Source organism: Corvus kubaryi, unplaced genomic scaffold (assembly GCF_017639235.1).
Source record: "Corvus kubaryi isolate FWS band 111438036 unplaced genomic scaffold, C.kubaryi_AGA036_p1.0 65476, whole genome shotgun sequence".
In the NCBI taxonomy this organism is placed as follows: domain Eukaryota; kingdom Metazoa; phylum Chordata; class Aves; order Passeriformes; family Corvidae; genus Corvus; species Corvus kubaryi.
Window position 1 is genome coordinate 150,917 of NW_024582034.1, and position 17,160 is coordinate 168,076.

Here is a 17,160-nt window from a genome sequence, read left to right on the forward strand (position 1 = left end):
TGATTTTAGTTTCTGTCAGCTGGTATTATTAGCAAAAAAATGCTAAGAAACCCATATTAAAAATTAAATAAATGACAAACCAAAACTAAACAACTCAAAACAAATAAACAAGCAAAAATCACACATGTTTTTCAGTTTGAAGTTTCCAGTTTAAAAACTTCTTCAAAAAAAAAACCAAACAAAAAAAAAAAAAACCAACAAACTAACAAACACAACCAAAAAACCACTCTCTAAACTACCTGTCATTTTCTGGCCACCTCCAGAACAGTGTGTGAGCATCCACCCTGCTGACTGACAAACTGACGTCAGCAAGGTAATTCCTGTAATTAAAACAAAACAACATGACCTTACAAGCAGGCCCTGCATCAGACACTATAATCCCTATTTTTACCCATGGAGCTCACTGCTTTCCTCCAACAAGAGCACATAAACACTGCAACCTTCTTTTCACTGACTTTACACCAAGACAGCATAGCACAAAAAAATCACAGGGAGCAGTATTTTCAAGCATGACTTTCTACAGTAAAATAGAAACTTAAGGCCAGCATATTTTGTATCTTCTAAATTGTGCTGAATTTGCTGTCATAACTATATAATAAATACTTGTTTTAACCTTTTAAAATAAAAGTATCAGCTTTTCCATAACAAAAAATTCTTTAAACAATTCCTTAAAAATTAGGGAGATGTGATTTTTATTTTGTTGGTTGGTTGTGGTGGTGTTTGTTTATCTTTTCTAAATCAGAATGCAAGTATGTGCTTTGTCCAAGTCAAAGCCTGGGGAGACCTGTCAGGGTGGTGATGGGGGTTAGGGATTAAACCCAAATTATTTCCCTTCTGTCAACCAGCCCACACACACTCAAAAACACCAAGGTGAGCAGTCAGTTATTTACAGAGCTCTCTGTACTACAAATTCTTGATTCCAGAGAGATGCCAGATACAATTCACTGCCAGATACAGCTGTGCTACTAAGCAGTGTGACATTGGCAATAGATGGACTTTTGGTCTCGTCCAGCATATCTGATCTTATGATCCTGGGCGCAGGTCCAAACCCCATTAAACTCAATATAAATGCAAAGAATTCACTGGCTTTGAGTCAGACCTTATATGACAGTGGACAAGAGCAGCTAGAGATATTTAACCTGTCAAGGAGAAGAGTTAATGGGAGCTTGCTCTAATAAATACACTGCCTTTACCACACTGTCTGTTTGTGCTTTAAGTCATTCATCCTCAAGGGCTAAGGAGCCTTAATTTCTGAGCCAAAATCCAGATTATTTCTCTGGGCTTTCATCAAGACACTGCTGCACCAGTCAGACGAGCCAGCAGGACCTGAGCTAGAGGGGAACCTAAACCCAGGACCAGTGAAGGACCAGCACAGCATGGCTAGAGAGGTCACAGCCAACAATGGAATTTGGGAAACTGATCCAGAGCTCAGGCAAGGAGCAAAGCGGCAAGAGAACACACCACACCACCAGCCAGGATGGTCTCTACCACGGCAGTAAAGAAGCCTCATTTTTGTTTGACGTGCTGTTTGGACATTGCTTGGTGGAACTTTGCAAATGAAGCCCTCATCATCACTCAAAGCTACTTCTAAAGGACTGCATTCCTGGATTGCTCAACCCCTCCAAGAGACACCACTGCTTCACCATGCAGCGTGATGGCTTCTGACACTTGGTAATTTATCACTGTGTTGATGCTTTCCTGGCTGCTGTTATGAAACTCAGGTAGAATCACAGCCTTGCAGATGGAAGGGGCTTTCAAATTCCATCCCATCCAAGCCCACCAGCCACCAGAGAACGGGAAGGCACATGGATCTAATTCTCATCTTACTGAAATTTCATCAGTGTATCAGCACTGACTTTGAAGGTATTACTGTTGCCCTACTCAGCATCAGGAAGATGAAAAATATGCCCTTGAAATAAAACATGCTGCTCTGACAGGAGCTCCTGCTTCATCAAGCTAAGGTCCTTATTGAGGCAAGATTTTATTGCAATACCAAGGATTTAAAACAAGCACAGCAGTTTTATTAAAGAGAGAACAAAAGACAAACCAAAGGGTTCCAGTGACAAGTTGCTCCAGGCAGAAGTGAGGGATCCAGAACACCATGTCCAGTCTGGCAAAGGGATCACCCACAGCACTTGGTCTGTCTGGCCAAGTCTGTGTACTATTTATCTACTCAGCTGAAAAAAAAAAAAAATCTCCTCATAGCAGCTGTTTCTACAACAAGCACAGAACAGCCTGGCAACCCCAGCTCAAGGCTACAGCATAGCACAGTGTTTAAAAGTCTGGTTTGCTAGTTTATTACAAAGGGTTTCCTCCCTCCAAATTCCAGTCAGGTGGGTACTTGTGACCTCTCAAAACAGAAACCCCTCAGAAGAAGTGAAGATATTTAGCTAAGCAGTGAACTGACAGCCCACAGTGGCCCAAAAGGCTTTGAGAGACACCACGTGCACCAGGAAGGGATATCCATCTTCTTCCAGAACAAGCCCAATAGCATTTAGGATACAGTTTAACACTGAGATTTTTATTCTAAATATTCCAGAAGAACAGAGACTTGGCAAGTTCCAGCTTGGCAATTCTCACCCTGAAGTGTTCAAATCACTGGTAGGCAATTAACATCACTGTTTGCATTGCTAATGCACATGCTAGTGCACTTGAATATCCAAGTTTCTCATCAGAGCAAGAAAGGGAGAAAGATACTTGCCCACACTATGGCGATACCTGAGTCTTCCTCCCTTAAGTCACAGACTTAGTCATGTTCCCCACAATCAGACAACTCATTTTCACTGTCCCAAGTTCAGGACAATAGAAAAGAAAATACAAGACAAATGAAAAAAAAAAATCAAGGGCACAAATTAAAGGAGATACATAAAGATACATAAAGACACCTAAAGACCCAGACTAGCAAAACTAACTGCATACAGGAATATTCACATTAGGGTCCTGCCCACACTAGCATAAATCAAGTTCTACTGAAGCAACACCAACATAAAATCACCATAAACAAGAGTGGATTTGGAACACTAACATCAGCTGAACAGTACCCCTTGAAAGGCTAATAGGTATTTACTGACATCCTTCCTCTCCCTTCAGTTAATGCCAGGACAGATCATTTTGCCAGTGGTCTAAAGCTTTAGCTTTCGTGACAGCAATTTATGCACCCTGGCAGGTGAGAATGACCCATTCAGCATAAATAAGAAGGAGAAAAGCCTCCTGACAGTATTTCTCTCCCCAGTTCTTGTCTGAGACAATTTCAAGTACCATTCAGCCATGGCATGTCTAACCCAAATTGACCATGTCCCAGACTCCTGGGAGTCAGATCCCCTGACTTCGAATAATCCCTTTCCTCCCTTCTCCCCCAGCAGGACTTAGGCACAAAGCAGTACATCATCAAAACACTGTCTAAGTTCCCAGTGGCTGTGCATGCCTTGCTCAGGGGACTGGTTTTTTCTCCTCTGGTGCTAATTCCATCTATTAGGTTCATTCTCTGTCCATGCCCTGGGCAGGAGCTGCCGTAGCAGAAGGATGCCCAAGAAAAATGCATCAGGACAAGTCAAGCACAAGCGTGCCTCTGGAGGCAGACCATTTAAATAAAGAATGAACCAGAAAAAGCTGCCAGCTGCCCTGTAGCCAGCACTGTCTGTCAACAAATATTCACCACAGGGGACTATCACAGGAGCAAAACACCTTCTGGCCCATGTTCAGGAGGGAGAAAGCAAGCACAAAACTGACCAGTGTGCCACCCCAGGGACTGGCACAACCTGGTGTCAAAAAGTCAGAAACAGCAGAAAAGGCCACATCTGCCCCAACACAACTGATCATCTATGGTCTGTAGAAACAAGCTGGCAGGGAATGCCCACACTGCCTCCTCTTCAGAAAATTCAAATTCCATGTATGAAGATGAAAACAATGGCAAAGTTCTGCATCTGTATCATATACATCATCCTTTAAAGACACAGAATTTGTGCAAGGTGCTGTACATACAGCTGTGTGGGGAGGAAGCCTCTCCTATTCCAAATGTTTATCGTTAAACATAGTTTTCTACTTCTCTCTTAAAACCCTTCAACTCCACTGGCATTTTCTGGAAAAGAAAAAAACGTTCTTAGCTCAGGACAAAAAAGGTTGAAAGGAGAGATCCCAGTTAATTGCCAGCTCTTTCCCGCCTTACTACCATTCCCTCCCATCTCCTGATCAGTGAGATCTGCAGACCAGAGCAGAGCAGCACTGAACCAGGGAGGACACGCGCTTTAGGAGAGCTCCAAATTCATCACACCAACAACCACGTTCAGCCTACGGAACCTGATGTAACTGAGGGTTGCCAAATCCAACTGTGACAGGCACAGAAAAACCTTCACTCTGACTCATACCAGAGGCTGTACAAGTCACTGCCACTGTGCAAAGGCCATAGCAAAGGAAAGAGGAGGAAGGGACCTGCAGTACCATATAATAGCATCAGAGCCCACAGATTACAGCAGGGGGGTGTAGAGAAGGAACAGAGGAAAAGCAGGAAGAATCAGACTATGGCCCCAAATCATCCCTGGCTACATTTTCCTAATTACATAGTTATATACCTAGTTCTATAGTTATCAGGTTACATATCCTTACACACATGTAAACATAGGCATAGTGTCCTCTACATTTCTAAAACACTTTTTTTCTTTTAAACCACGTAGTGATTAAAAGGGGATTTTAAAAGATGTAAAAAAGCACAGGAAGCTCCACTCTGTCCCCTCCCATCCTACTCTGAGCTGCCCTCACACAGCTGATTTTGACAAACACAGGTACAGCAAGCTTTGTTTTGTTAAACCTGTTAGGTACCAAGGGCAATAAATGTTCCAGCCAACTCTCTGAGGTAAGAATGCACAGCATTAGACAGGGCTAGAAACAGAAACAACAGGACTGAACACTTTCACACACACATCAACTCACTCCTGCATCCTCACACATTCCATGGATCAGCTCTGGCCTCTCACCCTTGTCTCCCCCAGGGTGAGCACGTGAGGAGAACTCTGGCTCATTCCAGCCTCAGAATAGCATCCACTTAGTCAGTGACTTTCATGACTGTTAAACTTTGTCTTTGGGAAAGAAAATAAGAACCTCCTCTTTTACAGAAGACGTAGCATTCTCAAATGATTCACTATTTTACCATGCAACATTTGATCTCATTCTGCAGAATTAGACCTGCCTATTTCCCCTTTCTATGAGTTGTTTCTCCATCTCCCCAATCCAGTTTATTGCCTGTTTCCAGTAGCACTACAGGAAGCACAAATAAATTTTTTTTTTTTTAAATCCACAGAAAGATGAGAGCCCAAAGAACAAAACCTCAGTGCAACTCAGAAAGGCAGGCTTTGTTAGTTGCAGTAACAAGGAGGAACAAGTAATGCAGATAATCTGAAATTAATTAAAGGGAAAAGCACGTAGCATTGAACCTGCCACAAAGAGGTGCTGTATGAGCAAGCTGAGAATGCTACACTATCAGCAATGTTGCCTTTGATTAAAGGAACTGAGTTTTCAGGCAGGGTAGCAAAAACCAACATGAACACTTAATTACGAAAATTAAGAACTCCTCAGTGCTGATGCTGGAGCTGTGGTTTAGGTGCCTTGAAAAAGAAACAGTTTCTGCTTTGGATCAACAGACCACGCTATCTGTGAGTTAGCATAGGAGGGATAACTTTGGAATCTTGAGACCAATTTGAACTGAATTCAACAAGGGATAAAAGGTCACAGAGGTGCAGAATTGCTCTACGCTGAGCTGAGGGAAGAAGCAGGCCCCAAAATAGTATCTGGCCAGAACCATAAGCCACCCAGTGTCCACTTTCATAGCTGGCAGGGCTCCAACTGATTGATTCATCAATCACAGCCAGCTCTACAGCACACCTGTAATGCTCAGCCAAGGATACCTTGTGCCACTCATAACCCCTCCAAACAGGCAGCAGAAGGAGGGATCATGACAGAGATGACAGAAGACACAGAGAGAGAGAAGAGTCCTGGAAGGGCACACAGTTAAGTGGCTGCAAACTTCTTTTGCTTGACAAAATGACCAGGCATTTTACTCATTTCCTGGTCCTTCAGAGAGCAGACAGCTCTCACAGGTCAGATAACAAAGTGTTCAGCATGGCTACTGGGGCAGGGCATCAAAAACACTCAGCAGAAATCATAATCTGGTGGGCTGCCCTGGCCAGATCATTTTCTGCTTTATTCCATATCCCACCGTTTTCTGAAAGCCCTTCTGTTAAAGGCTCAGCTACTCATAGGTAGCCAAACAATCTCTATTATACTTCTGTGACACCTGATATGGACACTGTGACTGGATGGGGCTTTGTCCTGGTGTTGCTCCAACCGTTGCCAAAGTACACCTGAATAAACATTCTTTCTTCTGAAATACCAGTTCTCTCTAGTAGCATGGCTATCACACCGGTTTGCAATCTCACTGTCTCACAGGCAAAGCTCTTTTCAGGCAAGGTACAAATGTGTTTTTCAGGGCCCCCCAGAACAGCAGGCAGGCCTGCCTCTCCCACCACACACTGTGTGCAAAAGGTGACAGGTCTCCTTCACGTGCAGGCTCACCAGTCCTGTCCTGCACCAGGCTTTTGGCCGAACTGAAGGAAAACCCTGTCCCACTCCAAACACAAGGTTCATGCAAGTTCAGAGAGCCAGTCTGTCTGTCCACAAGTGCCAGGCCCCAGCCCCAGACACCCACCTGCACCCCCATCCATGCTTCCACTGCAGTGTCAAATACTAGCAACATTTGGTTGGTTGGGAATAAAACTAGAAAGACACTGTGGGTGGTAGAACAAGGACATTACTCCTCACATGCTGGCCTAGCCCTCCACCTGGCAGAAGACTGACACAAGGAAACCCAACCATGCCCCACCAAGAGGGCAGAAAGAAGATTCATTTGCCCTGTCTCACTCAGGAGTGCTTCACCTGCACCTGGTGTTGGACAAAGACTTTTCCCCTTTGGCTGTGAAGTGGAACATAAATGGTGGGGAAGCCACCTTAACGAACCTAGAAGCTTACAAGACCCTTGAACTCTGCATCATACTACATTACCCCAGGTAAAATTGCACAAACAGGCACTCAAAAGTACACGTGCTATCATCCTAAATTATTCCAACTCATTCCAAACAATCCACATACTTCAGAGTCAGCTCCCACGCCCCTCATCAGACAGATGTGATGCCTCTCCTGTTTGCATTTCCAATGAAAGCCCAAATTCATGGCTCCCACAGTCTCATCATGTTGATTCTCATCCAGCTCAAAAGGAGCTGCAATTTCAAACGGCTTGATCTGTGAAGCCAAGCAGGTAAAGGGACTGGAAGAGCAGACAAAGATGGTCTTAAAACACTTTGAGACAGAACTTTTCAGTGCTTTAACTTGATCAATCTGTTAATGATTTTAGCTGTGCATGTTCTACTTTTCTACTCTTGAGAGCCCTGTTCTTTTCCTTCTTAAGTCCTCACCTATTTTTCCTTTCTTTCATGAAATCCCTTATAAAAAAAATATACACAGCATCTAAGCTGCGGCAATGAAGTAAAATAAGTCCTTTGTTATTACGTAGACACATCAATACTGAGTAGATCCAGAGTAGATCCCTCCTTTCTTGCATGCCTCAGTTTTCTCAAAAAAATAGAAAAAAAAGGCTTATACTACTGACCTTCCTTTTAATGACCGTGGGAATACACAGCTGAAGCAGGCAGCAGAAGACCTTTATAAGTACAGTCATGTCTGTCATTCTGCAAGCTCCAAATTGGCAGGCTTTGGTGGTAAAGGACAGGAAGACCTGAACAGAGAAATGTCTCCATATACACAGCCATCCACCCCACTGCCTTGTGCAGAATGAATTCACCTCCCAGTTTTCTAACAGGCAAATAAGGCCACAGACCAGCCAAATATGCCTGCACCTCATGGTATTGACCACAGCTGGGGAGGGATTTTTCAAACAGTCACCAACTGCAGGGAAAGACTAACAACCAATTAAAGGTCCCACTCCCTCCCCACCTGCACCCATGAGGTCCTAAAGCATTTTGGCAAGAGGAAGATAATCATGTTTTACACATTCTCTTCCACCCAACAGCTTTTGCAAATGTCCATCCATTTCAAGCCTCAGCAACAGCCCTTCACGTGAGTTAACTCTTCCTTGTAGATACAGAAGCCAAGACATGGGGCAACACACAAACTTTAGGCACAATGGCAAGACCACGAATCACAAAGACAACCTGCATGCACAGCCTGCTCTCCTCTGGCACCCAAGGACGCACATCTGAAATCAACCCATACATTACTCTCTGCCTCAAAAGTCAGCAGGAGCTCTGTGTCAAGTCTTCTGCTCCATTAACCCCTCACTGGGGTCCTCTACCAAATCCCCATGAGAGGCTCAAACCATTTCTGGAGTCTACCAGCAGCACCACTGAAGATGTACCAGCAGTAACCACATGTTACAGACTAAAGCAGTGTCAAAGCAGTTGCTTCCAGCATCCCAAGTTCTTCAGCCCATCATTGACCTAAGTGATTTGCAGTTGCTCGGTCCTAGTTTTTTTTAAATCCCAAACATACATTTTAGTCCCAAAGAGATCAGTATGTGCAACCATTATTCCCAGGAAATGTTTCTTTGTCCCACAGTGAAGTGGCTGGTAAGAATTCAAATTCTTACTGTTCCTCCACATCCACAAGAAATGAAAAGAGGAACACAAACACTAAGATTTGTGCAACACCTTCAACTTCAAGAGTGCCAAGTGGCAGGGACCTGTCAGGGCAAGAGCATCCTCTGTGGATCAGGCACAGGGAGAGAGGTGATGGAGCCCAGTTCTCCTGCCCTCCCCCGTCGCTGTCGATGGTGTGGGAGAGGGAGCAGATCGGCATCGAGGTGGGTCTGTCAGCAGTGACCCTCGGGGGCTGGCGCCGACACAACGGGGCAGGGCAGTGGGGGAGATGCAGGGTGCCGCCAGGACCCGCATCGCTGCCTCCCGTGCCGCACAGGTCAAACACGATCCCTCTCCCACACCGGCTGCACCGCCGGCAGCTGAGGGGGATGCTGGAGGTTTTATAGGCACATGACTCAGGCTGGAGGGGACGGAGCAGATGAGAGACTCCGGCACAGGGAATCCCATCTTCAGGAAAAAGCCTGACAGCGATTAGAGACAGCACAAAGGGAGACAGCATCAATGCACGGGACGGCAGAACGCTTTACCACGAGCGCGTGTCTGGTAGGAGTCTCCTCTCTCACGGAGGGAACCCCAGACAGCGGGAGTTCCCAGAGTCAGTGACTCCGAGCGGGTTTCCATATCGATATTCCAGCAGCCTCTGCCTCCCCAGCACGCAGTCCCGGGCTCCAGCAGCGCTCCCTCCCTTTCTCAGATGCCCACGCTCCCTCTAGCGCCCGGCTCCGCTTCCCTCACCCGGGCAACCCGCACCCTTCCCTCAGCCTGTGCCCGGGGATCCACACCCCGCTGGAGCTAATTAAAACTGCTGCTATTTGGGGCACGCAGGCCCTGTAGTGCTCTGCAGAGCTGCCTGGCCGGCGATTGTGTCGCGTGTCGGGATACGAAGAGGAAAAAACACCGCGACAGCCTCAGTGTCAGGGCTTTGCCACTCGTTTTAGTGGGAGAGCAATCAGGTCTCCTTCAGCACCGAGAGGGATGAACAAAAGAAAGATATGATCACTCAGCATCAATCTGTTCTTACTTTTATTGCATTCTGGGACTCCAAGGGTTATGAGGGCTGGAAATTGACCCTAAAATTTCCATGGCAGATTATTTATCAAATATGTTTATACCCATGCAGCCACGTTCTACAAACATGCAGCAAATTTTCTTTGGTTCCCTCAGTCTCATAACACCCCATAAAGGCAGGAAAGGAAATACTTCCATGCTCTCCTTTTTGCACGGAAGAAATACTAACAACAGTGATGTGGTTCTCCCTGAACATTAAGGGGAAGTTAGGATTTGGGAATTTGTTTACCTTGGATTCCTACACAGAGCTTAAGCAAACCAGGAAAGTTGCGTGCAAAGGTGTGACTGCAGCAAAGTATATTCCGGCTAAGGGATATTTCAGCTTAAATTTCCTGTTGGGGTCCACCAACTATGTCACCAGAGCAGTCTCCAACATGGCTTACAGCGTGGGTCAAACTCGCACAGAGTAACAAACTGAGCCAAGCAAGAGACGGTGAAAGGCTGAGCACAAGAGAGAAGGCAACTCATCTGCCAACACTCCTGTGGCTGTAATTCAGAAAACATAAAGGGTCCACAGGTCTCCTTGCTGTACTGCTCCATGTTTCCTCACCTCTGTACTCATTCTTCAATCTTATTTTCTGCTGCTATAGGATCCTACAGGTTGAATTCTCAACAACAGTAAACTAGCCTAGATCAATCCTACATCAGTTTAAACTGAGGATCCAAACAAATACTTTGCTGCTTTGGGGAATTTCTGCAATTACAGCATTCAATGCTTCACAAGGAACATGTCATTTAATTTACTGTCTTGATTGAGGCAGGTTGGATTCAACACCTTCAAACACACATTCTCACTGGAAAATTGACCAGAGCCCAGCCAAACCCAAGCCTTAGCTCCATAACTGACAGGTCCCCTGCAATGTCTTCAACCAACCCTAACCATGAGCTCAGGCTTGGCCCTCAATTCTGACAGGAATCTGAAATTGTGCGAGTGCTAACTGAAGTAACCATGTACTGCTCTCCGTTCTACGCACAGACACCCAGGGAGCTCAAGGAGCAGTACACCACGGTATGACTTGAGTAAATTCTTGACTGTTTGCAAGACTGATTGCCAGTATCCTTTAGAACAAGTAACACTAAAGATCTTTGCCCTTCACCTGTGCTTTTCCCATTAGGCAACGCTGTTCTGCTATGTTTTCTGAAATCTCTACTACAAATGCAGCTATAAATTTGGAAACTCTCAGAAAGTTTCATCTTCCTACAGCCTTACCTTCAAGAAAATATTTGTTTCATCTCACCTCCCATTTGAGAAAAATCTCCCCCGCCTAACATAAATCTGCTCACACCCATTTTCAAAAGACTTCATCGACTGATTGGGTGAATGTTTTCCATTATGAAAAAAATAATTAAAGAATCATGTAGCTGTTTCTATTTGCATTTAGTCCACTGTGAAAGTTTAGCCACAAGTCCTAGGCCTCATCCCTGATCATGGCAAAGTCTGAGTACTGAGGTCTGAAGAGAAACTGCTGACAGACACCTAGGACAGGAGCAGTTCTGTTTCGTAAGCTTGGAACTACAAGAACATCAACAGTTTGCTGTGCCAGGCAGGGAAACGGCCCAGGGAACAATATCCACAATGGGCCACAAATAATATCCAGGCCCATATACTGGCCATCAAGCTGACTTTGCAATGAAACCAGTCTGGAGAGAAATAACACAAAGAATATTTTCCAGATGTCTTCTCCCTGCCCTACTAACTCAAAGAAACCACAAAAGCAGTTGCCGTGCCAGAGTTTAATTTTCGTTCCCAATCTTCTATTTAAATATTAATTAAAAATGGGTTGGCAAGGTCCTGGAGAAGGACTTAAGTGGCAAGCTTCATTAATAAAGATAGAGGAAAGTGGTAACGCCTCAAGATATTTTGCCAGAGTTGGACTACCTTCAACGGCAGCAAGAACATAACCTAGTCAAAAGGTATTTGAGAAAGAAACAGTCTAGCACAGAAATTAAAATATTTACAAAATGCAGTGCAATTAATATGGTTGCTCTGTTACCATTTTTGCACTCTAGGAGTAAACATTTTAGACTGAAATCCAGCTGGACTTTTGGAGCAGATACCCATGGCTGACAACTAAATGCAGCTTTGCCTGCCTAAAGATTCCCCTTCCTCCCTTCCAAGCATAGCAGTCTATTTGGAATTGCAAATATTGCCCATCACATACTGCATTGCAAGGCATCTTAATGAAAAACTACCTGGCACAGACTGAACCCATTGGCCTCCCCAGCTTGTAATTCTCCATGGGAGTGAGTAATGTCTCAGCATCCAACCACCAGTACATTAGCAGATCACACCAGAACCCTGCCAACAGCATTCAGAGGAATCATTCCCGGAAGAGACAGGCTTCACTGTGAGAACTTGCACAACCTGCTTGTCACTGCCAGCCCCCAGACCTTGTATAGGGTAAAGAAAAAGGATGGGTGGTAATAGGAGGTAAAGAAAACCCATTCAGAGCAGAATGGTTCCCATCAGATCATCATCTTTACATGAGTCTTGAAAATCCCCAAAGACTTTCTTGTACCTTGCTGCAGCACTTTCTTTGAGAAGAAACTTTTCCTAATGTCCAATATGAGGTATGTTGGGGCCGTTAACACATATTAATCCCTCTTCAACCAGTAAGATAAGCTTCATCTTCTCTCTGCTTCCAACGTCTGTAAGCTACTGCAGCACTATTAGCCTCCTCTTTATCATCTTGTCCCAAAGGCATCTCATATTCCAAGTCTTGGAGTCAATCTTGAAACCATATTGACTCTAGAAATGACAGTCACAGGTTGACTGGACAAAACAGTGCAGTGTGGCTGCCGAGATAAAACAAGGCCCCAGTCCAGCGTCTCACTAGTTCTCCTCCTGCCTTTCCCACTTTTCAGGGCCTGGATCATGCTGTAAGCATCAATGCAATTTGCACAAGTAGCAGCTGCACCATTGAAGCACACCAGGCTTCGGGTTTATCTTCTGCACTGCTCTACTACAATGAGCTAAAAAAAATGCAAAACTGACATTTTTCATATAGAATGAAAAAGCCAACCCCTAGGATCACATAGGAACTTGGGCTGGCTTCAGCAACCTGCAATACTACACATGCCTTAGACAAATGCCCTCTCCGGCTCTTACTGGGGCATTATGGTGCATTTCTCATCTTTATGCCAGAAGTTTGAGAGAATTTATGTCAGAATCTGGGAGATGTCCCTGCCCATGGCAGTGGGGATTGGGACTACATGATCTTTAAGATTTCTTCCAACCCTTAATATTCAATGATTCCGTGGAGTTTGCCTCTGGTTACTAGAAAGGCAAGGGCATATACACATGGGATAGCTAAAGTACACAGCGATCATTAGCTGCAGCGCCTCCATAGATGGTGGGCTGAAAATGTCTTCCAGAGAAAACTAGACATGTGCATCTTTTCTTCTCATATTGAAAAAAACCTGCCCACAACACCACAGAAGTTGTAGTAATTCCATCACAGAAAAAGCATGGACAAAATTAAGTACTTCCTATAAAAAGCTACATTCATCAGAGGAACAGCTCTGAAACCTAATGACAACAGTTCCCATTTCCCATTCCACCAGTGATCATACCCGAAGAGCAATCCTAGTAAGTGTCTTTTATTCACTGTATCTTCTTAAAATCTCTTGGAAAACTAACCAAGAAATGAGATAGTGAGATCTAAAACCGTAAGAGCATTAAAGGTACTGCTACCTTTTTTTGCAGATCGTTATCCTAGAAATCAGGGAGAGAGGAAGGAAGAAAAGATCATATGAGGAATCAAATCATCTTCACAGGAAGGTTGGAGAGACCATCTGATGAGCAGAACAAGGAAAATTTCATGCACTAACATAAACATCTAGAGAGGGAAAACAAGTGTAGAGGGTACAACTGCGCACTGAATGGCACATTTGTACACAGCATATGTGTTCAGAGGGGAATGGTTTTGGAAAAAGAATGGCTTGCAGATCTGTTGGGAATCATAGTGTTTTTCATTAAAAATTCTCCTTTCTTTAGAAAAGCTTTGGCAAGAAAACATTTTATCTGATCTCTCCAAGGTCCCTCAAGAGCTTCATGACCTTGCTCAATAAATGCTTCTATTAGGGCAGAGTGATACTTGAAGCCCAAATAGAAGTCTGCTTTTTCTAATATCAGACCCACTGAATTAAGCCAAGTTCCCTTTATACAAGCACAGAGAATATAAACCTCACCTCTACACAAAATAGTATTCTTGTATTTTCCTAACCATTTTCACTTGAAGATCCTCAGGTACTGTATAAAGCAGAAATGAATTCTGCTCCACACCACCACTTTGTGGTAGCTAAGTAGTACTATCCTCATTTAACATGGAAGAGGAGATCCAGAGAGGTTAATTGTCTTTCCTAAGGTCACAGAAAAAGCCTCTGGGCAGGACAAAGCAGAGAACCCAAATTCCCTGATCTCACCAGCCTTTTGCCTCTATAGTAATCCTGACCTCACTATCTGCAAATGGAGAAAACAAAAGTTTGTTGCCTGGAAGGGATTATGTTTTAATAAATTAAATTGGGATTTTAGGGATGTGTGAGAAAAGGGGGATAGGAGATGGACAGAGACTTGCTTTTAAAATAATATATAATATATAATTAATATATAATAAAAATTATTTTAAAAGCAGAGGGTTTTAACATTCTAGGTTAACAAGGCATCCAGCAGCTGCAAAGACCTCCCTTTTGTGGAGTGTCTGCAGATCTACACGTCCCAGTAAAACCCCAATTTTTTATTACCTTCTTCATCTTTGCAAATCCATCCAGTTTTTAGGAATACCCCACCACTAATGCATGAAACTTGATTGATGGTGTTTTTAATAATACATAAGTGACAAAAGCTTAGGTTTTGAAGTCTGTTCAAGTAACAGAATTGTAAAAGCAAGCTGTTTGCCTCTTTACTGCTTTGGCAGCCTGAATACAATAACAGACAGATACATCCTACTGACTCTCCTAGGTCAACTGGCATAGTCATGACACGAGTTAGTATCTGTTGTCCATCTTCAATACACCTTCCTGCTGCTTTACATCTCCCACGACCCAAGAAAATTTATGCTTTGTGATGTGGGGCTGGGAACCAATGTGGCTGGCAAAAGAAGCCACACTGTTTGCCTGAGTGACCTTGGGCAAATTGCTTCATGTTCCTGTGCCACAGACACCCCAACAGTAGAATTAGGTAAAAACTGAGCTGCAGCAGAAAAATAGGCATTGGATTCAGCCTTAGCTGTTGATAAATGAAAGAACCCAGATTCGAGCATATAACTTTCCTGCTACACAGTTATAAAAAAAAAAATCCAATTAATTACTAAATGCAGTATGTTTTCTGGAAAAGACAGGAGTGAAAAAGTCTCAGAATACTAGACCTCATATTAGAAAATTCACAAAAAGATAACATTAGTATTTATTAACATGCTTGCTTCTCCTTCCTACAAACACTACACTGGCAATAAACCAGTCTTTTGCTTTAGCTTGTGCTTTTGAGTTGGAAGCTTTCAATGCATGGTATTTTGAGGTGCAAAATCCTAATGGCATGCCATAAACAATTGAGACATTTTCTTTCATTACTCTCCTCAGTCACCTAAAGTATAAGGAAACTAGTTGTTTAAATAGAATGTTTCTGTAAAAGAAACCAAGGAAGGAGGGAGAATATTGTGAAAATCACTTTCTGAGCTGTGCTTTAGGAAAAAATAACCTTTCTTTCCCCTGCAAATGCCTACAGAATGAGTTTTCTTTGCTACTTTTAGCAGAAATACTCAAAACTATTGGAAATCCACGCTGGGAAGGCATGGGGGAGGCATTTTAGATTCTTTTGCTCAACACTCCTTGATTCAGCAATAAAATGAAACAAAAGAGAGGTGGTTTTCTTCATTACATGGCATGTTATATTAAAAATTAATAGTCCTAGAGACAAGTGTAGTGCTGAAATATACCATACAGCTGTTTTCTCTTCAGTGTTTACTTTCGTCTTTAATGAGAGTGAAATTCATGCCTGGCAAACACAACTGCCTTTAAAAATTGGTTAAATAAAAGTAACATCCACATTGCTGTTAGAATTATTGCCTAAGTAATAATAAATAGACAAAAAAACTTCCAGTCAAAAAAAAAAAAAAAAAGATGGTTGAATTGCACACTAGAACCTGTAGCTGATGCACAGATAGACAGACAGACAAGTAAGTAGACAATTTGCTTTTCTCATGGCTAGTAAGTTCCATGAAGAATGTATCTGAAAATGCAGCCAATCTATGCTGTTAATAGCGTTATACTCATTTCCAATAGTGGCAAAACAATAAAAGAGGCATTTTCAAGGCAGTGACAAGCTATAATAATCAGAATAATGGGAATATTGTCACCAGACATACAGGTTTCCCAGAGTCATTTAAATTACATCTGTTCCCAGACTACATGAGAGTAGAAATGGTATTTCTGACACCAAGTCAAAAGAAACTTTAAGTTTTGTCCACAGCCATCTGCCGGGCGTTGCAAAGCGGGTGTGAGGGAGGGCCCTGCACTATCATGGCACAACATGTGGGCTTTTGGGACATGCCCCCTACACACGCACACACACAATCCCACAGGCTTTCAGGGACACCTCAGCGACTCGTTGTTACTGACTTCGGGGAAAAGGCGTGAGATGCCTTGGATTTTTTTACAAACTTTTCACTGTGCTTGCACTACGTGCCTCCACTCTAAGCTCCTTGACGTGCTGTGGGGCTTTCCGCCTCTTAATGAATTAATGGGATCTCTCTTGCCTCCAGCTCTCACAGCGGGGCACTGGAGGGCTTTTCCACCACCCCTATACATCATTTATCCCAGGCAGGGAGGCAGCGAAGCGTGTCACGGTGTTTATGACATATGGAGAGACGGAGAGTGAGGGTCCCCAGGGGAGCGGCCCACGGGACACGCTGTAGCGCAGCGGAAGGGCTCGGGCCAGCCCGGCCCTTCGGGGCGCTGCGGCCGCGCTGCCCGGGGACCGCGGCTCTGCCTCCGGGGGCGGGGGCAGAACGATGTTCCCACGCGCCTTCACCTTTCCCCAGGAAAACTTTTCTCCTGCGGCCATCGCTCCGTGTCCCACTCCCGCTGGCAATAAGGGCACGGTGCCCACCCAGCGCCCCTCTCCTCCCCGCACCCCGGCCCCGGCGCCAGCCGCGGCCCCGTCCCGCCACTGTCCCGGCTCCTTCCCCCACCAAGCACGGCCAGACCGGGTCGGGTCGGGTCGGGTCGGGTCTGCGGGGCGGTACTCACGCTGCTGTTGTGGCCGGACCAGTGCACCATGGCTTGGTTGTGCGCCGCATCCCCGGTGAGCGCGAAGGTGGTGCTGCTCAGCCTCGGCTCCTCGGCCCCTCGCAGCCGCGCCGCTCTCCCATCCTCGGGGGGCCCGCGGGGCTGAGCGCGGCCGCCGCGCTGCCCCTCGGCCGCGGGCACTCCCCGG

The 17,160-nt window shown here is 44.7% G+C and overlaps 1 protein-coding gene across 1 annotated transcript in view; it reads right to left on the reverse strand.

Annotated features, from left to right (window-relative positions):
• Nucleotides 1-17,154, reverse strand: part of LOC121673523 (VPS10 domain-containing receptor SorCS1-like) — a 148,953-nt gene extending 131,799 nt beyond the window's left edge. The window contains exon 1 of the mRNA XM_042046882.1: nt 16,974-17,154. Within this exon, the coding sequence (XP_041902816.1) occupies nt 16,974-17,003 (30 nt within the window). The 5' untranslated portion in view covers nt 17,004-17,154. The remainder of the gene's footprint in view (nt 1-16,973) is intronic.
• Between the last annotated feature and the right edge of the window lie 6 nt (nt 17,155-17,160).